The 24527-nt window shown below is 37.4% G+C and overlaps 1 protein-coding gene across 6 annotated transcripts in view; it reads right to left on the reverse strand.

Annotated features, from left to right (window-relative positions):
* Positions 1–2256: 2256 nt before the first annotated feature.
* LOC122181123 (TLC domain-containing protein 4-B-like) overlaps positions 2257–24527 on the reverse strand; it is a 41170-nt gene continuing 18899 nt past the window's right edge. For all 6 annotated transcript variants that reach the window (XM_042873389.1, XM_042873395.1, XM_042873393.1 and 3 more), the window contains 6 exons: positions 22940–23105; positions 18838–18927; positions 14627–14685; positions 12830–12924; positions 10650–10723; positions 2257–7194 (listed from right to left, as the gene is read on the reverse strand). In XM_042873389.1, the coding sequence (XP_042729323.1) occupies positions 6879–7194; positions 10650–10723; positions 12830–12924; positions 14627–14685; positions 18838–18927; positions 22940–23094 (789 nt within the window). In that variant the 5' untranslated portion in view covers positions 23095–23105 and the 3' untranslated portion in view covers positions 2257–6878. The remainder of the gene's footprint in view (positions 7195–10649; positions 10724–12829; positions 12925–14626; positions 14686–18837; positions 18928–22939; positions 23106–24527) is intronic.

The following is a 24527-nucleotide window of genomic DNA, read 5'->3' on the forward strand; positions in this document are numbered from 1 at the left end:
CAAAGGAAAATTTCAGAAAGAATGCAAAATTCAAAAAAAAAAAAAAAAAAAAAACAAAAACAAAAAAAAACCACCACATATGTAAATGGGGGAGCTATGCACCAGAAAATGACATAGGAAGCATTTTGTATATCCACCTCTATATCTATCTCTATCTATATCTCTATATCATGGGGGCTCTCATGCTTTCAACAAGATTTGTTGAATTTGTGCAGTTGAGAACGGCTCACAGAACAGCATCCCTTGTTCTCAGCCACCTTTGGACCTTCCTTTCCTCCATTCAGTGCTGAAAGCCATACGGTGCTGAACAACAGCATCCCACCGAGCCTCACTGTCCTTTTGCAAGCAGTTGGGAAATGACCTACATAGCATCTGACCCTAAAGAAGGCTTCCAGACATTCCCAGCCTGAGTCACTGCAGACAGATTGACCGGTTAAGGACAAGTTTTCTACAGAAAGTATAAAATGAGTAACCTAAGAATATCATTTACAAATAGCACAAAATTCCCCTTAAGACATGAGAGGAAATAAAAGTAGTAAAAATCACTGTATTTTCTTCTAGAAATTTAATCAGCGCATAACTCAAAAGCTTAGAGAAATACAAGAAATTGCCAAACGTACACAACAGCAGCAACTTCCTCTGAGCATGCTCAGAGAAATCACCAGGCTTCTCCATGCAGTTTGTGGTTCCCAGGCGTACATTCTCTGCCCATAGAGAAACTGAGAATTAAGGAACTTAATTGCATATCTCGGTATTCAGGAAAGGACTGTGTAATGCATTGCATCTATAACACACAGATGACAGCAGCTCTTTATACCCACAGCCTGCAGAGAAGTGTTTGACTTATGTCCTGAAATGTATTATAACACATTATAGTTAATACTATCTGATATAAACATAAGCTTTTCCCCAGTACACAATTTACAGTTGCAGTTACATTCCTGGCCACAGTGAGGTCCTACACAGCATTTCACCCTAAGTCCACCCACCCACCCTACACACCTGGCTTAGACCCCCTTCCTCCCCCAGCACATAAAGCCAGGTGCAGCAACTTCAAGGTATTGTACAAGCCAACTGTTTCTCAGCTTAACCCAAAGCAAGTCATTCTTTCATGACACATTTATTATTATAGATACATAAGCTATTACCACAATAAGAAAGAAAAATTCACAAAATAAGCAACTCTGTTCTTTTTATTATGAAGTAACAATACCTTGCATACATCATGCAATTTATTGCTCATTGACATTATTGCATATACCAAAGAAAAAAAATCACCCAATATAATGCAAGCTCCTAGACTGTTCAAACCAAATACAAAAATGCTCTACAGTATACTGAAATGCAAACACAATTCAGAATTTTATAGCAAAAGGAAAATCTAAATGCATTGTATTTAACCATTCACCTTACTTCACCTGTTCACTGTTGTATCCAATCTTCAGAATTGTTATATTGCATTCTTAAGTTCTTGTGCAGTGATAAGGATTGCTACTACAATCAGGCCGCATTACTATTTGAATTTAATAATATGATCCTAACACTCCGTGACAGTATCAATCTTTTCTCTGCAGACCAGATTGTCATGGTTTTCCAGAAATCAGTCTGGAAGAATGTCCAGTTTTCACCCTTGCTCTGTATCAGAGCAGAGGTATACCATATTTGTTGAGTCTCTCTTGAAGATTACATGAACATTTTTAAATTACTGACTATTACTTATGCCTAAATCATAACTCACATGTTCCCAACAGATTGTAATTTGCTTTTGCATCAGTCTAACTGTGCTTACATGTTAAATCATTCTCCCCATATAGGTATCTGTAGACATTAAACACTGGTTTATGCATGCTAGAAACAAATCCAGGATATTTGCATGTAAGTGTATTAAGTGTGCAAATTATACCAGAGCTCAGGATTAGCCCTTTCCCCCCCTCTCCCTATAATATAATGGATTTCTCTTGTCAAACTTGAATAGTGTTACAATGAACAAAACCAACATCTCCTGTACTGCATTCAAAGTGTTACGCTCTGTATTGGAGCTTACTGTTGATATTTAAATGTTGCATTTAAACAATCAGAATTTTTTCAATAACAAAATATTTAAACTTAGAAGACAATTTCCATGCAACATGTTCCACTCGGGTGCATTTTCTCATATACTTAAATATTTATAGGCTCATAAAGGCATGTGCCATCCACAAGACAAGTACAGTTTTTGACATCCCACACACAGATTAAAAATAAAGATACACTACAGAATATTTTATTTGTTTTTATATTTTCAATTTCAATGACTAAGAAGTTATAAATAGCACACTGCATCATTATATGGTTGATACCGAGGCATGCTGAACTCCTCATAAACCACTCTCTTAAAGACATTTCCTTTATATTACAAGTAGATTAAAAATTTATGTACATTGCTATCAGATGCCCTCTTCGGACACCCCACCGTGAAGCTGATCTCAGAAGGAATTTTGACAAAATATTTCTTATACCAAACAATACAAGTTATTCTTCATAGCTACCTTCCATTCTTTACTGAGCTATAAAGTGCTTGGTTATTATAAATAGAGCAAGAATGCCGAAGGAGGTAGCTAGTAGAGATTTTAAATGGATAAGAAATCATAAGTGTTATCACCTAAAAGTATTGATCTGATGCTTAATCCCAGAGTTCTAAACATCCCAAGCAGCACATCTTTCTTTCTTTCCTCCATAAAAAGACTTTTCAAGTTGCTTTCAGAAAACCTGTCCTTCACCTGTCCAGCAAAGAGATTTCACCCAGGGTTTGGATGAATGTTAAAGTTAGTAAATATTAATAATTTTTTTTCCATTTGACTGGTGCCAGGACCTCAGCAGCAAAGTACTGTTCTTTCTCCAGCTGTCAAATGCATTCCATGGGTAGAGACACTTTACCAGGAACAAGTCCTGCCTTGTGAAGTTCCTTGCAACTGGTTAATGAAGTTCTATGGAAGGCTATTATTAAATGGGAAAGAGGGCTACACATACTTCTCACAGCCTTCTACATTTGTATTGCTCATCTGAAAATTCTAGTTCCTCTCTACATGGCTTTCCCCATTGCTGAACACTGTAATAGACCTTCAGCTGGAGTAATTTTGAGTCAGCCCTTTATTTTCCCCTGAATGGCTCAGCAGAAGCTTTACAAAACAATTTCACAAACTTTTCTACTAAAAGACCTTTCACAGAAAGCTTGTATGTACATATACTTGAACACACACAAGTCATCTTCATACAGAAATCAACAACTTAGAAGCCTTTTTATACAGCTTGAAAAGAAATTTTAGTTTCACTTTGTACCATTACAGAGATACAGGAATACATAACCTTTCTGCTGCTTGTCATTCTACCATTGTCCCAGCCACAGCAGCAGTTGTACTCAGCATCTCCTCCACCTCCCTTCTTTAAATATGCTTGAACGTATCTGCTCACTTGTGTAAGTAAGCTTTTACTCAGAGATTAACATTAATTTTTCAGTATGAATAATGCTTCAGCATAATTTTCAATGTAAAGATGAAAGCGATTACCTTCCAAACATTGTAATTAATTTATTTTTAATAAACTTTGACATAAAATTTGGAATTGATAAGAATTTATATACATCAATCAGCTCCTCTCATTTATCCTGCTCATAGAATAACTTTCATTATTCAGTAGATTCTATTTTTAAGCAATTAAGAAAGTGCTGAGCTCACCCAAAAGAGCATTTACTTATAGAGGTAGAGTAGGTTTCAGAGATAAAATTTGTATCACTATGTGTACAGATACCCATTAAACATCTCTGTAGCAATAAGGCTCTTGACTTCACTGAAATCCGCTGGAACGCTCACCAAGAAAACGAGGATTTGAAGTACTTTTCCCCTCTGCAAGTACTGCTTCCACAAATCAATTATAAAAGCAAAACTTGACCTACCATTCCCCTATAGTAGCTCTGAGAGCAGTATTTATTCATCCCTGATGACAAAGTAAAACCATAGAGAAACTGGCATACTTAAATACAGCACATACAGACGCTCTCATGATCACCACACTAATTTTATGTAATGGAGTACTGAAGAATATAAAAAATAAAATGTGATTTTTGAGCATTTTTACTGAGCTAATTCCATCCATTCAATACGTCCACAGCAAAGTCACCTGGCGATATACCAACTGTCTGCTTTACAATGCAAGTGTCAAAATAGAATTTTTAAGTCACTATTAAAGTAATATTACATTCTGGAGATGACATTTATGAAAATCCTACTAATCATGCACTTCTTGCATAAAAAAAAGCAAAGAGACAAGCTTGAAACGTAAAATGATGTCAATATTTCAACATCATTTTTAAATTAAGAAGGCGTAATTGAAAAAATAGGTGCCAAGGCCATCTAATTTGCTGTGTTATAAACTTGTAGTGGCAGGTAAGAGTGCTCTATCCTAATGTATTCAATACAATATAATTTTGCAAATTGCTGACTACAGTTCTCGCTAACTAGACAAGTGTTAATAATGCTTTTTCCCTAGACAGTTGCCTTCTCACACATAGTAGATGCATCAGAACTGAACAGTAATACACTGAAATATCACATTAATTTCATGCAGCAATCCAAAACATTGCGTCTTCTAAAGAATTACCTCAATGCCCTTCTATTTTGAGTTGTTGTCCAGTATGTACTCTGCAGGCTTGTTTTTCCATTTCCAATCTACTTATAAAACAACCTTATTACAGCTTGACTTCCCCCCTATGATGCACAAATCTATCTAGAAGTAAAGCAAACCAACTGTTTTAGTGAATGCTCTACACTGAAAATAAAGCAAAACAAAATGATACAGAGATGTCAAAGATTAATGTGAAGTTGAGATGAACTTTGAGAAGCTTTCATCTTAAAAGCTGCTTCAACTCATCTTCCTTACCAGTTTTTCATCCTACTTCCTGAATAAAATACAAGGATACTTCTACTTTCAAGCATATTCTCCAAGATGTTTGAATTCACTTCATTTGAAGGTGATTGTAGAACTGAACAAGCAGTCTTAGACATCTCCCTCAAGAGGGCAGGATTGGAAACAGTACTGGAAAACGTCTGCCCAGTGAAACCAAGCGGATAAAAGCCAGTATTGTGCATATCAAACAATACTCTCTGACATCCCTGGAACTGGGAACTCAACACAGCTGCCTTGGCTATAAGTCCATGGGGCTCTCTCTGGGGCTCACTGACATCTGATTCCTGGGAAACAAACCCTGTTTCTTGCTCAAAAGCATCGTAGTGTTGGTGCACTGACACTGCGGTCTGCAGAGGTGAGGGCTGATTCCACACAGCTTTGTTAAGGGGAACAGGAAAAAAGGAAAACAAAATATCCCATAAATATTCCTCTCTTTGTTTAAAAATAAATTTCTTACACACAGTCTGCTACAATACTTGGTATGTGTACTGAAGTACCAAGTGAAAATGTGTACATTTAGCACACTTTGTTAGAAGGTTTAACTAACAACACAATGTTCAAAAATAATAATTAAAAAAAAATAAATCAAGAAACAGAAGTTAATCAACCTCAATTCAGATATGATTAAAAGTAAGCAAAACAGAACCAAAACTATACACAAATACTGCTCTCAAAATCATAAAAAAAATAAAATTCCTTAAATTATAATACAATTTGGATTGAGAGCATTCCTCCTAGACACTAAGATTTGTCTCCAATGTCCTCCAAGTTTTAAGTCTGCAGAAGGAGGAACAGAGTGCCTATTGACAAATATGTGGTTCTGAAAATAAAATGTTGTGCCTACAGATGTGAGCTGTCACTGTATGTCACAGGTTGAAAGAAGTTTGGCACTGTTAATTCAAGAGTGTTCTTTAGTCAACAGCTCAGATGTGATTAACAAGGAAAACATGACAATAAAAATCAGCAATCATATCTAATGGGTCACTTGTGTGATTAAAAAAAAAAGAAAAGGCTCATTGTAAGTTCCATGGCGCACATACAGAATAATTTTATCTTTTTCTAAGTAAGCTTCATATCCCAAAAGTCAATGGTTAACTCTGAGCAGAGTTGCAATACTTCTCAAAGGCAGTAGCAGCAAAGGAAAAAAGCACTACAGTAAGAATTATGCTGTTCCCAAACATAATTTACCATACTAACTTATGAACTCATTTCCACGGCTGATTTAGTAGATGTGCTCTTGCATGCAATCTAAAAAAGCAGAAATGAATCCTTCCTATAAAAATCAGAGAATTTTAACCATTCTGAAGATATCTCGTATGGTCTTATAATACAGCATTTTAGATAAAATTATTTCATAAATTTCCCCAAATGGTTTGCATTCCTACAAGGCAGAACAAAAAGCAGTAAAAGACTTCACAGAATCAGAGCTAGACTTTTAGCATCTCTTGCAAAAATTAAAAAGTTCTCAAGAATGAAATCTTGATTGTTATTCCTAGAAGAAAATATAGAAACTTGCCAGGAAAATTGCACCATATCATGAGTTTGGGGAGCTTTGTTTATGTTTTTATAAAAGAGAGATATCAATATTCACTAGATTTATAAAACACATTAATCTGAGAAACCTGAGTGAAACACTTCAGACACACTGGTGGACAACAGCCAAGTAACCAGTCTGCTCCTTCCTCATGTCAGTAGTTTGTTAAGTGCTCAGAACATGTAGCATTCATTTCTGTGAACGTTTGCTTCTATTCCTCATTGGAGAAGATCCTTAAAGCGTGGCCCTGGGTGCGCAGGCAGTGTGGCTAGGGAAAGAGTAAGGTCAGTACAGAGGTAATACCTTGTTTCCTTAAGAGGAGCATTCCATGGCAGAAATGTGCACTGGTTCAGTGAACCCAAATAATTTTCATAGCAGAAATTTCTGTTTATGCGTATGATCTCTAGTCAGATTTTCCATTTTTATGAGTTTTGGCTTCCTCCTGTCCAACAAGACAAATAACTTTGTAGCAACCTTTCGTAATTTTGACCATCCACATCAGGTTCATAACATCCAAGACAACACTTGAGATAATCCAGGCACTCTGGGCTGCAAATCCTAATCTCTGGAAACCCTCAGTTCCAAACGAAGAAAATACACGGCTGTAATACATAGGCATGACGGCAATCCTCACCACGAAGAACACAACTGTCATCAGCACACCATTGATCATGTTAGCCTTTGAAGATTTGGGATATCCCAGTACTTCAAAAAACCACCTGCAAAAGAAGTATTCACAGACGGCAGGCACACTTGAGTCCACTTAATTGAAGAAGATTTTATTTCTCTTAATTAAGCATGTATTTTTTTAATTGTTTCTACCTTGTATTTCTAAATTATTGCTTCTATTTCTAAGTTATTGCATAGTTTCTTGGCATACCTTGCAAATTCTTCTGCTTGGTTTCTTCCCCCCCCCCCCGCACCCCAGGTAAGCACTGCATGATATCAAGAACATTATATGTAGAATAACACGTAGAAAATCCCAGTTCATATTGTAAGTCAGTTCAAGACTAGTATGTATGCCAACGACCATTACACTATAATTTAAAGTAACTTTTAAGGTGGCAAATTCAAATTTATTGCTTTTTATTATAATTTGCATTAATAGACAATTAAAAAATATTTCTGCCCTGAAAGCACTCTTAACATTGTGTTTGGATATGGTAATAAAATAGAGGCGTAATATTTGATAGATCTCAGGGGGGCGAATGGTGGGTGTCACCATGCCACAGTACTTCTACTTATGAGTGTAAAGATAAGCAGAAGTGGGACAAGCAGTCTTTTTCAGGAGTGCAGCTTGAAGAAGCTGGCCACTGCAAAAGGCAATAATGCTTGTGCACGGCAACAGAGGCACCACTTCGTGTTGGCTTATCTGTTGGGCCAAGTGTGTCATGCTAACAGAGAGAAAAAATACTAAAAAAAGAAACTGAAAAGCGGGGGATGAAAGGTTCCCACTAAACTAAGGACTCTGGAGAACTCCCAAAGAAAAGAAACCTTTGGAGGAGAGAAACTCCCAAAGAGAAGGAACCTTTGGCAGAGGAATTCCTTAAGAGGAAAAAAAACCTCTTCAGAAAGAATCCCCTCCTGGGCTCTGTTTGCTGCTACAGTGCAAAGCTTTCCACCTTTCTCTCATGCCCTATGGTGACCAGATGAGTTTCTGGGATCAACAGATGCACTACAAACCATGCTGGACCTTTGGTGGCAACTATCTCTGCTGCTTTCTAAAAAAACTGCTTGCTTTTTCGCCCGTCTTCCTTTCCCCATCTCCGTAAACAACTAGGATTTGTAATAAGCTGGTCAGGCTAACATTTGACCCCTGGTGTCTTAATCTCACTGTTGAGTTCACATATATATTAAAGAACATTCTCTCTCTCCTGTAATTGGAGTGAGACACGTCCACACATAATAAATAAATGCAAGGAAAAATTGAGCAACACCGCCAGGTTAAAGACAGGAAAATAGCATGAATCAACATATTCATGACAGCGATTGGGAAGAAGGAAGTGGAATAATCAATTTGTTTTCAAAAAGCCACAGGGTTAAAGCTATTAAACAAAATAACAAGTTAAAAACTTGTAAAAAATAAAGTCAATTTTAATTATCTGCAGATTGCAACCTACATAATTACTGATATACTAAAAAGACTTGCCAGACACCCAGCTCTAACGGAAACACACCGGGAATCAGTTAAGAATGCAGCAGACACAAACTCCAGGCCCTCCAGGTGATAGCCTGATCAGGAAGCTGGACATCTTCCCACCAAAACGCTGGGCTGATAGAGACCTGGCATGTTTAGTGAGACAGAGCCTGTATTTTCCTCAATATATTTAATACAGATTCCAGAAGTAACATCAAAGAAAGCTTTTAAAGTCCACAGCAATGTGCCAGGATAAGTAACTGCTGGAGAAAAGGGTGACTGGACATCTGCTCAGAGACTTCCCTCTCCCAGCAAATTCAAAAAATATGAATAAGTAAATCTCAGTGATTGTTAACATTTTACCCAACACAGTTTATAATTAACTGCACAAATGTTGACATGAACATAAAAAGATCTAAATGCTTGGCATGGGAACAACCCTGAATTAAATACCTCTAACAGCACCAAAACAAAGAAAATACTTCAGTTCTGAGATTAGAATATCATTTTATATTTTAATACTGCTCTTTTTTGGTAATACTAAGAATGCAAAGCAGAAGTTTAATGTAAATCATTATCTACCACTTGCTGCCTTAAGCGCCTGGTTCTTTTCAAATGTAATGGGGAAAAAAACCATGCACTAATGAGATGACATTTCTCAGTGTGAAGGACCTTATCGTCTCCACAGAGACTTCTGTTTTTCTCAGAAAGCAGTAGATGTGGGTTTTCAAGGACACAGTCTCACCATAGGCATTTAAAAGTATAATATATACTACTTTTAATAGATTTGAAAGGCAAGCATCCATTTCCAGTATGAAATCCTATCTTGATAAAACTCAGTTATGAGAACAATGACTGGGACATGAGCACTAAGAGAGAAATCTAGAATATAATACCACCTTCAGAATACACTACGTCTTGCTTTCTTACTCTCCTATAAAACAAGCTTGAAGAAGTGTTTATTCATTCCTTGGTTTCTCTGTGCAAGCAGAGCACAGCCTGAATTAGACCACAACAGCCTTCTCTTGGACAAATGGAAATAGCCCTGCAGAGCTCCTTTACCTGCCCTCCTCTAAGTTGAATTTGCTAACATTCAGAAGAGTCCTCAGCACAATTCCTCCTTTTTGTTCTTTACATTCTTAGAAACGTGAGGAATGCTACAGTCTCAAAAACTCTTTTGGAGCTGACAATCACAACCTAGTAATAGATAATACTTAGACATCTTGTCTGAAGGCTTATAGACCCTTTTTCTTATCACCCTCACCCTTTCTGTATCTGACACCTGGAAAGGAAAACAGATACTACACAAGAAGGATCAGTAAAGTAGAAACACCCAAAAAAAGATGGGAATGGGTATGCAGTGCACTGTGAGATCTGATCCTACACTACAAGCAAAAGAAAAACATGGAGGAGGAGGGGGAGGAAGAGGAGGAGGAGATGACAGCAGCTCCATCCTATACCAAAGTCCCGCTCTCGAGGTGAAGTCCTGGGGCAGGTTGGTGTCTCCAGTTGGGTCACAGCAGCTGCAGAGCAAGTGGGCACCCAGCCCAGAGCTCTGGGAAATTCCAGGGACTGCCCTCCTTGGCATCATCATGCCTTCCCTGATTCTCACAGCAGCAGTTTGAGTGTGATGCTACAACCAGAAGCCACAGCAGTATTCCACTGTCACTGAAGTCTGCTAAAGAGACTCCTGCCACTTTCTTCTCTGATCACAAGTGTAAAGCTTAACTACCACAGCTGCATTTAGATGCTTTACTACTCTTCTAATTTAAGAGCTCAGAATCCAGAACTATTTTTATAACTGAAATATGAAAATCTGGTATTTTATATGAAGGTTGCTTTAAAAAAGAACTCAGGGGTGAGCACACCAGCTGTGCAGCAACAGCAGCTAAATGTTTTCATAGCAAAATAGATTTCCAGATAGTAAACTCTAAATAAATGAAAATTCACTTTTAGCAGCTATTCAGTGACAAAATCCTTCCTGTATAATATAGATAAAAACGTAAAGCACTGTGTAAAAACTCCACAGCTACTTACCGCTGATTGACAAAAGGAGTGGAGAATTCTGCAAGCAGACGGAAGTTCCCAAAATAAGCCAGCAGACCTTTGCTCTAGTTGGACAAAGACAAAGCAGACACAGAGATCAACAATCTAGCAGATGAACCTTGATTGAAGTCTTCAAGCGTACACAGAATGATACAATGACCCAAATGCCTGATTAAGATGGTCAGTATGCCAGTTTCTTAGCTGTGGCAATCTTCCATAAAGTTTCAAAATGAAGTTTTCTACAGAAGATGCTGTTGTCCTTTAAATACCATGAATCAGTAGCTTTTTTTTTTTTTTTCCTTTAAATAAATCTTCAAAAGACGTAGAAATAAGAGGAAATGGGAAGCCAGCTAGGAGACTGGCACAAGAATTGGTAGGATATAACTATGACGGTACTGCTACTGCCTAAGGGGATTATAAATATTCTGGATTTCTCACGTTTAAACAAACTCAAACAAAATCAGTAAGGTGAAGAATGTCCCTGAATTGTTTTAAGAATGCAACTTAGCTACATCAGGATAAATTATCGGCTTTTATTTGGCAGCAGAAAGGACACACAAAGCCCTTGAAATTCTCTCCTGCCCTCTGAAAGGAAAATCCTGTCCACCAGTTGTGTTGCAGTCCCTGCCACATCCCCTAAGCTGGAAGACTTTGTCTTCCCTATGTTGGTATCCAGATAACAGCATGGAACTTTTCCACCAAAACACATTGTAACTGAACACCTCCCTCTAAGTGACAAAGTACACAGGCTTCTCTGTCTTATCTTTTGGTTGTGTTATGAGCTGGAAATAGTATCCCACTCCACCAGGACTGGGCAAGCAGCAGTTGGCAGGTGTAGAGATAAAGAAAACTCAGCCTTATTCCTGAACAACCCATGGCACAGACATAAGACATCCAGTGGGTGAGTTGGATCCAAATAATAAATTGAGATTAAAGTTCACGCTATATTATTACTCCTAGTAGAAACAACTACTGATTTTTCTGCATGAGGGATTAGTCTCAGGAGTGATATTTTCATTTCTCTAATATCCAGTTCTAATTCAGTTTCATCCATGACAATATGAGTAGATCTAATTACCTTCAACCCGAAACAGAGTATTTACTTGTCAGCGCACTTCATTACCTTTAGATGGTTTAAATCTGGCAGTAATCTGACATCTCAACACATTTTTAAATATTTTAAGCATGGGATTCATGAACTAGCTAGCGAAAGAGATGTGGTAAGTGAAGTAAATTGTGTTTTATAGGATTTCTTTATTTACTGAATGAGCTTTTCAGAAGAGCTTTAGCAGCATTACTCTGGAGGTCAGCAGGTTTTCTACCAAATCACAAAGGCATCTTAGCAATTCCAGCAGTAAATCAGCAGCAAAGAGTAATTGAGTTAGTCTTCGCCCTAGAAGAATAACCTTTTCTTCCCCTTTTATCATCAGTGCATGTACATATGTCACAGATATTGAAAGATATATACAGTGAATCATCAACTGCTTCCCCACCACAGCAATCTTAGAAAAAGTCTCAGAGGGTCAGCATCAACCTTCATAAAAACAAAACAAACGAATGAACAACATACACGTACTGAGAAATCTCAGTTATAACAAAGCTTAACGTTAGTCTAAGCTAAACAGCGGATATAGTTACTTTGTTTATCATCTGCAATTGGGAACTTCACGTGATTGTTCATTTTTCAGATTAGTATACTTATATTACATATTAACATGTGCTGTATGCCAGCTGCTTAATGTCCAGAAGAGAAATACATTTCATAATCCTACCTACCATAATAATAAAGTGTTCATGTCTGGGTGACATAAGTGTGTACAAAAACAAAGTTTTTCCTGTTTTTTTTAATTTGTTTTTGTTGCTGCAATTAAATAAAAAGAATAATCTCCAGAAGAACCACATCCAGCTGCTCAGAGTGAGACATCACTGACCAATGGTCTTAAAAATACAGTAACAAGCAAAACATTTGAAACCATCTTCTCCTGGTTTTCCATTTAAGTGTTCACACTTGTGATTTTGTGACCTCTTTATTTAAGATATAAATATGCCTATCATGAAGTTAACACACCAACCAGCAAATAACTTTTTTAAACATGAAGGAAATGAGATTCATAAAAGCACTGTCTCCATTCTCATCTGCTTGTTACATTACTAAAGAATACAGCACTCACCAGTACAAAATAATAAGCATACAGAGCTGCCAAGTGATGTATTACAAAAAATTTGTCACCAATTGCCTTCCAGTAGCAAATAATAAGCAACAAATCTACAAGAGAAAATAAATAATGTTAAAAAGCAAGTTAGTATGCTACCATTTACTTGAGAATAGTGTTTCTCTTAGTTTTTAGAGGTATGAATGCCAGTGCACACTACCAGTAGAAACACACTTTATCCTAAAGATTTGTTTCCAGTAAAAGTTCTGACAAAATATTAAGCACACGTTATTCCAACAGCTGCCATAAATTATCTTCCATATCAACAGGAATATGCGGACAATACCTTTAGCTGAAGTATTCTGGTAGGAAATGGTGGATCCAGAATCTGATATGAAGACCTCACACTTACAGATCCACAAATTTGAAACAACTGACCAAAAAAAGAGGAGTGGGAAGGGAAGGGACATATATAGCCAATGTACAAATCCCTACAATTAAATCAAGGATCTACTATGGAGAATTAGTGAGTTCAGAACTTTATACTTGCAAACAGGGAACCATTAATCCTGTGCAAGAAACACGTGGAATGAGAAGCATGCTCACTTTATTTAATCAGATATTTAATCAGTTACTGCTGTAAAGAAAGCTTTGACAGAGAATTTCTTCTTGCCCTGTGATTGTCTGAGATTTCAGAAAATTTTCTGTTCTATACTGGAATAAGCAATTTATGCCTCTTCTTTCTCCAAATAAATGAATACTCGGCACTTTGAATGGAATACTAGTGACCAAGGTTCAGAATTAAAGACCTTACCATTATGCTTTTCCTATCTGCAGTGAGTGCCTTGATCTCTTTATATGAGCTGTCCTCAGGCAGGACTCCATATTATCTGATACAGCTACTCCACCACGTATAAATAATTAAACATTAACTACATAAGAAAGAGAATGAGTGGCCAAGTTCAGGTCTCTGTTCAAAGGCATTCATTAATTCATAATGAAAGCCTAATGCGTAACTATTTAGAAATAGATACCGATGAATTTAAACATGGAAGATGAAGTTCCCCTTACAGACAAACCAGAGACTTGAACCGCGTGTGCTGATCACCAAACCCATTAGTGAGAAATCAACTGCAAGAGACAATTTAGTATACAGCGTAGTCTCTGGTGAAAGACTCCATTCAAACAAGGGAAGTTTTCCCAGAAAACAGTCCAAGCTAAAGAGTTTTCATTTTGGCAAGTCAGCAATTCCCCACACAAAATAGAAGTTCCAAATAGTGTTTTTGCAAAATTCCCATGCCAATTTTAGTTAGTCAATAATTCAGAACATCAACATATTTAAATGTAAATGCTGCATTAAAAAAATAATTCTAAATTTTCAAGTTTTATATGTGACTTAATTTTGGTTTGAAGTGAGATTAGAAGGTGGGCAAGTGAGATCCAATGGCATCATTTGCCTCAACTTGCATTGAAGGTTGTATATTTAGTTTCTGGTGCTCTGAAGCAAGCCACTTCCACACCTTCTGAAGTGGCTGAAGTACAATCTGAACTGGAATTGGTGGTTGGGTACCAAACCATCACAAAGCCACGCCATGGCATTCCCTTACTGCCTGGGGAGACACCATTCCCATCTTTCACATCCTGCAATTTCACCACAACCCCACAACTCCATTACAACACAACTTCTGCTGCGGCTTTTAAAATTCTTACACCCATCACATCTCCAGAACAGTGTCTCAAGATAAATGTAAATAGATAGGACTCAATATAAATAAACATGTTGAGCACGTTATAAAGATGACGTTGCATAATTACCAGAAATGAGGTAGCCTGTGGTAATAGCAATATTCAGTTTCACAATTGAAGGGTCACCCCTGTAAACACACCAAAAATGCACGGTTAAGCCTTGGAAACAAGGTAATTAGCAAAGGATGCACACGTATCAAACATCATCGTGTCCATGAGGTTACCTAATGTTTGTCCCAACAGTAAGACATCGTGAGACTTGACCACAGATCAAAGTTACATAAATGGACTCCTTTCCAGGCAGATGTAAGACATCTGCTAGCTGTCCCTGGCCTGCCCATGGCTACACACCAGAACTGAAACCCAGCAGTCGCCCTGGGCTGGCTTCTCTGACAACAGCAAATAGAAGCAAGCAGCCCACGCAGCATCACAGCACTCTGATTGGCAGTCTTCATCTCCATTTTTTTCTTCTGCCAGTATTAAAACTTTGTGACAGATGACAAAAATCTCTCTCTCAGCTAGTGCTTTTCATATTTGTGAGAGGACAAATGCTTATATGAATAAACAGAATAGAAGGAGACACTAAAGGAGTTATCTGCCTGTTCTTTGAAGCCAAAGAACTTTTCAGCAAAAATGTTTTTTAGAGCAGTTTCACATCTTCTGTGCCTTCCCTTTTGGTGCCAAAAATTCATTTAATAGCAAATTAAAAAATGAAGTCCCCCCAGTATGTTCAAAACCACAAGACCTGTGAACACTGCTCAAGAAGAAGCATTCATATTACAGCAAGTAACTACTATTTGTTCTTTCTTCCACTGTCCTCTGTGTATTGTTACCTTGAGGAGTTAAGTAAGCAATTCTCCTTTCCTATGCCCAAAGATCTTTTTTTTTTAAAATTAATTTTAAGATTTTTAAAATTAAAAAAAAAAAAACTTACGTTGTGCATCTAATCTAGATTTGTTTGTGTAAAAATACACTGAGCTTCAAGTGACATGTCAACAGATTTTTAAGATGTGGGCTGCCCAAAATCTCCCATTAGCATTAATGAGAGAATTATAACCTTGCAACAAGTCCTCTCCAGACTTTCTGGACCAACATTTTGACAGCATGCACGGCTGTGCTACCCATTTGTCATCTGTCAGTACCTTCAAGAAAAGTCCATTACAATCCCAAATTAATCTCAGTTAACAGAAAATATAGAATTCAGTCTAAAATGTTCTGGATTTCCCAATCTATCAGCTCAAATGGGAAATGCTGTCAAGTTTATGAGCCCTGGTGTTTGCAGCACAGTTTTGACGCAGGCGAGCGCCAAGAATGACAAACAGGGAGTGACCTGAACAAGCAGAAGTCTCCTTTACAACTGCTTGGGAGGTATGTGCAGCAAATGAACTCCAGGAACACACACATGGAGATAAAACACAAGGATGCCCAGCCAACTTTCTTCAAGCTTTTTTTGCAGATATTTTTCAGGTACAGTCTACTAGATAAAAACACTTTAACTTAAAGAAGGTTGATGACTGCAAAGTGGAGAGTGATACGAAGAAACCTGCTCTCTTGTGAATACATGAATTAAGTCGTACCTTCACACGGTCTCCCTCTTCTTACCTAATCTCTACCACCTACACATTTTCTACCATGTTATTCTCATCATCTCAAAAACAATTTCTACATTACTTATGCAAGTTAGCTATTCTCTTAACATATAGAAAATATGGCAAGTGTTAGGGGAAGTCCGAGACCATCAAAAAAGGTGTAAAAAAACCAGGCTGATAAACCTCTGTGGCATACGCATGGTCCAGTCTTCATCATGTTTTGTTAGGATCTACTGCATCTAGTTTCAGGCACTACCTGGCAGCAACACCACATCCTCTCTCCATTGCACCCAATGCCTTAGTAGGAGTCCTGATCCCCTTCAAGAACTACATGTATTGTCATCACCATGCATTTAAGCCTCGCATGAGCCCAGAAGTCAGGCTGATACACATTGAAGATTGGAACCTATGGCTTTCCATTACTGATATAAAAGACACAAATCCTGCAGAGAATAAATGGACATGATCATACAATCAATGGCTGTACAAAGATTTTGGCAATAAACAGAGGGCAAGAGTGACAGTGGTCTAAAATTGGAGCATCAGTGTAATGCTTTCAGACTACATGAGTAAAAGCAGCATTAAGGCTTTCTGGACACACACAAACTGTTGAAACCAGACTCAAATGCTTCTTCACTGCTTATAAGACACTCCTAATGGAAGGCTCATGCATCTTTCATATCTGCAGAAGATATGAGCTCCACAGCTTATGACTGCATTTCAAAAGGGCATTTGATTTCCATGATGGAAGAACCTTACAGCAGTTCCTTAGAATTTGCATCTTCCTCTTCAGCCATATCCAGTTAAATTCAAAACTATGTGAATTCAACTATGAATCAATGGAAAAGTGACAGATTAAAATTTAAAGTACATCCAGGTCATAAAGCAGACTGAAAATTGATTAAAGCTCTGTATGGTCAGTGAGGGCTTCAGTCACCACAGAGAGGGAATCAGCACAACATATGGAGAAATGCAGAGACAAATGCTAGCTATCTCCTTTTCAAGAGTAACATGAAAGTTAGCCTTAGAAGAAAATATACACCTGCAATTTCTGAGGAAACTGACCTGTGATTCTGGCTTCACTGGTAGTTTCTGACAGAAGAAGCACAACACAGAGTTTTAATTCATTATAATCATCATCATAAGTGTATCCAAAAAAAAAAAATACTTAGAAGGAAAAGTAGAAATACATAATAATTTCTTTCCCCCCAAAATTGATTTTGTCCTATGGTATCTTTTACATAATATAGGATGCTAAGGCTCCATAAAGGAGGTTAAGTTTTCAAAGCAGTACACAAAAATATCTCACAGCCTTTTTAAAACTTATTAAGAATTAAAGATAATTTTTGAAAACTTAGTTTTCTATTTAATTCGATTTTTTATACACCAGGATAATTTAGTAAGCGTGCAGACAATTTATCACCAGCAAGTCATACTTCTATCACTCATTACTTCTTTTGTACTGTTTAGAAGAAGGTCTACTCAAGTAAACCAGGATAAAAGCTTGTATAAGATAAAGCTTTCCACAATCCATACAGAGATCAAGTTATAATAACCTATTGCTTTTAAACAAGGTTAACGATCTCGTAAGATACTGGAGATTGTATACAGTCACTCCAGAGATACCAGAATACAATGAAAAAAAGTCAAAGAAACAAATTAATCATGTATCACTACAAAAGTAAGAGGCCAGCATTGTTCACATTTGCTTTCTGAATCAGTGTTACATTTAAGAAAGCCACATAAGAAATCAGTGGCAGAGATACCATCAGAATTCATAGCTTCAAGCACCCAATCTTGTCTAGTCCATACCATACTGTCATTAGTTTAGAGCACCAAAGAGCAAAGTAAGAATCACATGTTAAATTTACCTGAGTTTAAACTGAATCATACTGTAGACCTACAACAAAAATAGCACCCTATGGCAGAAATATGAAATGAAACTTGTTACTCCTGAAGAGTGATTAACTACTACATGGCCTCTTCCAGAGGGAGAGTTCCAGAAGGTAATGAATGAAATGTCAAAATACCAATTACACAAAGCAAGAAACATATCCTGCCCCAAAAAAGTAAGCATAAAACAAAACAATATAACTCAATAGAACTAAACATTAAAAAAAAAAGGAAGCTTAAGATGGAATATTTGATGAATAGAGAAAACATTCAAAATCTATTGATTAAAAAATTCTATTCCCTATAAAGATAGAATCCCTTAGAACTCCTTCATACTTCTTGGTAGAAGCCTTTTGGGAGGCTACAGTATAACATCCTAACTTCTCACCTTTTACATATGTATTTTATATAGATAGTAGGCTCCACTTCCCCCACCCCCGCAATGGTTTGAAAGAGCATTTCAATTTAATTTAAAAATAATTGTACTAAGTAGCATAGTTTCAGCCTTGCCAACTGAGTTGGACTCTCAATCCCATAGATTAGTAATATGCAATTACAAATCAATTGACTGCATAGTATCTATCCCACTTCACAGAGACAATACACTAAGGGCATTAGCACTGAGAAAATAATCTGTAATTGTAAAGTAGCATGGACAAAAGTAAATACATCAAACTGTGTATTTTAAAGGGAAATAAAACATTTACTACACTAATTAATACATTGCAGGATACTTTTTCCATGCTCTATTATGTTACTTGACCGTGTAAACACAACATGTAAATAACAACATCTTACCAGAGATGGTCAGCATTAACAGCTTCATCGTACAACAAAATATACAGACAAAATCCACCAACCACCAAGGCATGGAATGTGGACACTGTCCTGAAAAACAGATCACAGTCACAAGGAGATACTGCCAGTCACTGTCTGTACTGTACTGCAGGTAGGATACACCCAAAGCCATGCCCCACTGCATCTCTGCTTTACCACTTACACAGTGACACGTGAGAAAGGAAGTCATAAAGAAGTATCTTCTGATGGGGGGTGTAGGGGATGAGCACTGAAGAGAAAGAGTGGTTTTAAAGTAAAGTAACTGAGATCTACAGGTGTTTTTTTGTTTTTCAAATTAACCTACTGTTAATGAATACTTAAAGACAAAGCCACATCCAGTTCTCAAATACTGCATTGCTTCGTTTGATGGAAAACCCACAGGAAAGCGCCTTGATTTTATACTCAGACTGGCCTGTGAATACCTCCTTTCAGGCACCAAGATGACCCAAAAATAATTCTCCTGAGCCTGGGTTTTTGCAAAGAGGGGCATTAAGTGAAAATCCTATTGGTGAAAATTTCAGAAAGAATTTCTAGAGCGCTTGAAGTAGATTCTGGCCCTCAAAGAGTAAACTTTTGTAACCAAGAGCTGTGGCTGCATATCCAAGGTGTAACAGCAGCAGCTTCCTACCAGCTTGCAGACTCACTTGCACTATTTCATACTCCTCCTGTCTTACACAAAGTCACAGGAATCAGCCAGGCCCACAAGTGCTGGCAGAGCAGCACACCCTGCGCTGGAGGCAGGCAAACCCCAAGCATGGCCAGGTCCTGTCTTTTTTCCTCTAGAAGGTTTGCTGAATAAAGAGGGATTTAGTCTGTTTCCAAGGGATGTATTATCTTCTATTGGTATGAGAAAATTCTATCACTTCTTATCAAAGATGTCCCTATTTACCATTTGCTTAAGGAGTGTCATCATGCTACTTTCAACAACTTTTTCAATCATACACCAGAAAACGGATAGAGATAAGAACAGTCTGAATATCCAAATGCAACAGGCTAAGTATGAACATTTAACATCTATTATAGCATAGGTTTTATATATATATTAAAAAAAAAAAACACCTTTAAACAAAGTAAAATTCTGTTATCAGAATTTTAATGATAATAAGTGGTTTGATTAAAACATTGACTCTCACAACACAGAACTACATAAGACCAGAAACTTTGCATCCTTTTAAAAACAAAGCATGGTATGCAAGGTTAGCGCTTGAGAAATACTTGGGATTTTTTAACTTTAGGAGAGCACAGCGCTGAAAGAAGTAAAATTTGTCCTAGCTTATACTTCATTAGCTTGCAGTTGCAGTTTGTCTTAGGAGTGGCTGTTTATTCAAACCTTAGTTCAGATAAGCTTACAAGCTATATACAAACACAGCACTTGAAGAAGAAAAAAGAAAAAAAAAAAGAAGGAAAAATAAAAAAAAAAAAAAGGAAAAAAGAAAAAAGCAGATTTCTTCCTTATTTCTGGACTTTGAAGTTTCCCCACAGAGTAAGAGAAATACTCCATTTTAATACGGAAACTAGGTCAAGCTATCAAGCTCAGTACATTTCTTTGAAATTACTGTCAAAGCCTGCATCCTTTAACTCCTCATTAAACTGCAAAGAAAAAAAATAACAGGTGCACTAGTAAACTGTATACTTATTCTTTTCCTACCAAATCTATGCATTTTCACAACTGTATAATAGTAGTACAAATATATGTTGTAGAAGAGGTGACAGGAACTTCTGCATGACAAATTAGTTACAGTACATCTGTGTTGAAGTGCAACTTTTAATTCAATTTGAGAATGTGCATATTGAAAGATCTCAGAATCAGTTTCTTTATTGGTTCTTAACTCTTGGAAGGTCAGAATAAACAAACTGACAATATGGAAAACGTGATCCAGAGCTGCAGCTCAAATGCTCGACTCACAAAACCCTCAAAACTAACAACATATTTTCAATGCTACAGCTCATTTCAGGCAGATGCCGTCTTCCAGACCCAGCTGAGCTGATAAAAATGCATGACCATCCTCTGTGCCAGTTTCCTTCAGGACTGCCAACAGAACCATTTGTCTGAGCCCTCCCTAGAGCAGCTGAATGTAAGACAGAAGAGCAAACATCTACTTTTCAAACATTTAAGCTAATCAAACTCATTTTAACAGGAGATAGTAACTTCCTCCACACGCACGGCCATATGCACGGTAGACACGTGTCTCTCTATTCTATGAACACATAAGATACTCCTTGGGGCGTTTCTTCACTTCAGCGAGACACTGAAGTGAGGAAGCAGCGTGGTGAAGTGCTGTGCTTGGCTAGCAAAGTTAACAGCCAATCTCTTGCAGAATCACCAGCACCATCAGCCCTTCTTTCACTCCGTGCCCTCCTCAGATATAAAACCAACAAACTGCTGATGAGCTGTGCCTCACGTTTCATGCCTCTTAATTCCAGAACTGAACCACAATTTATCTAAAATCTAGCGCTAACATCAACATCCTGCTCTAAGAAAAATCGTGGAAAGAAGTTAAAAAGAAGGGAACAGCATGAGGCGCTCTTTCAACTTGAGTAATTAAACACCTTACTGCAAAGTAGCCTGGAGATTACAGAGCAGCTTATTTCCAGCACACTTGTGATCTGTGAAACAACTTGTGTGTTGTTATGCAAAGCTTTGCAACTTACCATAATGCTACCAGGCATGAGGTATGTCCTCAAAAACCTTATTATGCAATTTAGGGGTCACTTGATGTGGCTTTGAGACAAAAGTTCAGCTCCAATATGATAAAAGTTTAGTTTCCCTGTTGGACTTTATTGTCAATTTCTAACACAGAGATAAACTCAGTTTGCACTGATATCATGAGCTGGCAATCTAGAAAGATGTTTTGGTAGATACACAATTATTCAAAGATCGGACTGAAATTAAGATGGTGCCTTTAAAAGCACTGCAGGCAGACATTTGCCAAATGGAGGACGAAACTATTTGAGTTACTAATATTGCACAGACAAGGAAATAACTTTAAAAGCATCCACTAGATAATGCCTTTAAAGAGGACAGGGGAGGGAGAGCGATAATGATAATGCTTTTTGAGTGCAGTAACAGCCGTACAGTACATACTTCTCAACACAGAATTTCAGAAACACCTGAAAAATATTTTAAAAGTTTAATAGGCCACTTGAGCATGAAGTTATACTGTAACAATTCATTCTGGTTGGAGAAACTTCTGTACTAGATATAATCTTTCAAAGTTTATTTGAAATAAAACCTCAGTGATTATCCTGCTTGCAGTTACTACTCTATACTTCCTTTATAGCTTAAAATAGAGGACAGCACCCACCCAGGGAAAGGTTTACAGGGCTGCACAAACTGCTGCCTATGCCCTGCCCAAGGGGCAGGAGTAGCACAGGTACACACATCCTAGTGGCAGGTCTGTAGAGACACAAAGGGAGCAAGGCTGGTTTTTAGACCAATTTTCCACAACTCCTTTCTGAACACTTACCCTACATCTCAACATCCTCCTTCCCTTCCTCATCAAAACACAGATGTAGCTGTCCTGAAGCTGTAGTATAACTCTGCCTCACCACAGTTCCACAATGACAATTTATCAAATACTTGGAAAACCTATCTAAAGCAGGATGCAGTGTACTAGTAGTGAGAGACAAGAGTAACTTGCTTTGCACACAAAGGCACGACCCAGAGAAATACTATCAGTAAGATCATAGAATAAATTGAAATAGGTATGATTTTCATGCATGTCTGGGTGAAAGGAATTTCGTACCCATTCTCTAAATAGAAGCATCATAGAGAAGTCATCTAAAATTAATCCACATTAACTTAGTATCTCTCACCAATCACAATTTTCTTTTACTTCCTTTTTCACTTGAGCATCATGATCTAAAGAAGCATTTAATACACAGGTGTTTGTAACTCCATATCCAAGAAGGAGATTCTTCTCCGACATGCAGACTTTGTTAAGCACATAGATCTGTCCTGCTAATCCTCGTGCATGTTTAACCAATACCCTTATCTGTAGTTTTCAATACATGCGCCCACAAGTGGTAGTTCATTAGCTACCATTTGTTTTGAACACTTTACCTTGAATTCCATTCAATCTTCCTTTTTTGGCTGAGATTGCTAAAACCAGGTGTTATCCGCGCGGATACCCAAGAGCTTAAAACATGGAACAGGAGCTGGAATATGGTAAAACTGGCAAGAGCGATACCAATAGTCAGGTTGCTGAAGGAAGCCATTGTTCTTCAGCCTGTGAAGAGAAGAAGTTGTTAATTTCAGTTCATCAACCATTCAACTTAAAGCAGCAGAGTGTCTTTGACAACTAACTTCTCAATGGAAGCACTATTCACTAGAAGTATAAAAGTGTTCCCAGACTTTTTTTTTTTTTAATGTAAAAGTTGTAACTTTTTTTTTTTTTTTTTTTTTTTTTTAATGTAGCGTTTTTGCTTGTTTTTAAAGTGCTACCGACAATACTTCAAAAAGTGACAGTGAAGTCACATAAGCATGGCAGGGATTTTCAGGCCAGCTGAGAAGGTTTCAGTAAGCAACAGCCTCGCTGCAGCTGTACATTTCTCCACTTCACAGAGACAGGGTTTCTCAATTTGCACTTTTGTGCCTAACTGAGGGCTCCTCCTTGCAATATCATGCAGGCAATGCATTCGGGCTTTCTTCTTCTTCTTCACACAAAAGCCTAATCTTTGGACATAGCAAGGAGCTTCCCGTCATCAGAACCAATGATTTCAGGTGCTGGATGGCCTACCCACTTCATGAGGCCTAAATCAATAGCTAAACAATACCAAACCCAAATGCCAGTCGCTAAATGCTTCAGTCATTTCTCATACATCTCCAGCACATCACAAGGCAGACTGGTATTTCCCAGACATCACAAACATCTGTCACACATCTCCAGTTTGATGTGTGTGAAGTGCTTTATATTCCAAGACTCGCAAAGGCCACAAACTTTTACAAAAGTGAATTTGTATTAAGTTGAACACAAACTGGAAAAAAAACACTCACAATCCAAATGGTTTGTTTTAAACTATTTAGATGGCTCTTTAGACCATTATTTAGCTGACTGCTGTCACATCTAAAAACAAAATGAAAGCTTACAGGTTAGCATAATTTGATATTACTACAACAACCCGGTGGTTAAAAAAAAAAAAAACAAAAAACATTAAAAAAAAAAAACTGATAGAATGATATAATACACTGTTGTCCGCATTCACTTCACGTGCATTGTGGAATGAGGGAACATGCATTTGATTTTTGGAATTATATCTGCATTGCAGATGAAAAGAAATGAGCACCAGGGAGAACAAATGAAAGAAAGGAATAAAAGTCCTTTATTTAAAATAGCAACTTGTAAAAAAAATAGGTACAGTCATTTAAGTATGTAGGGTAGATGGTGACTGAATGTATGGAAACATGTTTTACATTAACACTGAGAAGTCAGCCTACATGCTCCAGATCTGCAATGCAACCCAACCCAAACTACAGTTAAGTGAGCACAATGAGAAGGTTCAGTTCATAAAGAGCACTTTTACTCCAAATTAAAATTTGAAAGCATACATGTTGCAATGCACCCTGGTTATCTGATGACCAGTTCTAGCTCAGCAGTGGATTACTCTAGAACATATTGTACTGGAACTTTGGTTTCAAACACTAGCCCATA

The sequence above is a fragment of the Lagopus leucura genome, unplaced genomic scaffold (genome assembly GCF_019238085.1).
Source record: "Lagopus leucura isolate 7727_CA_CO unplaced genomic scaffold, USGS_WTPT01 Super-Scaffold_100009, whole genome shotgun sequence".
Lineage (NCBI taxonomy): Eukaryota > Metazoa > Chordata > Aves > Galliformes > Phasianidae > Lagopus > Lagopus leucura.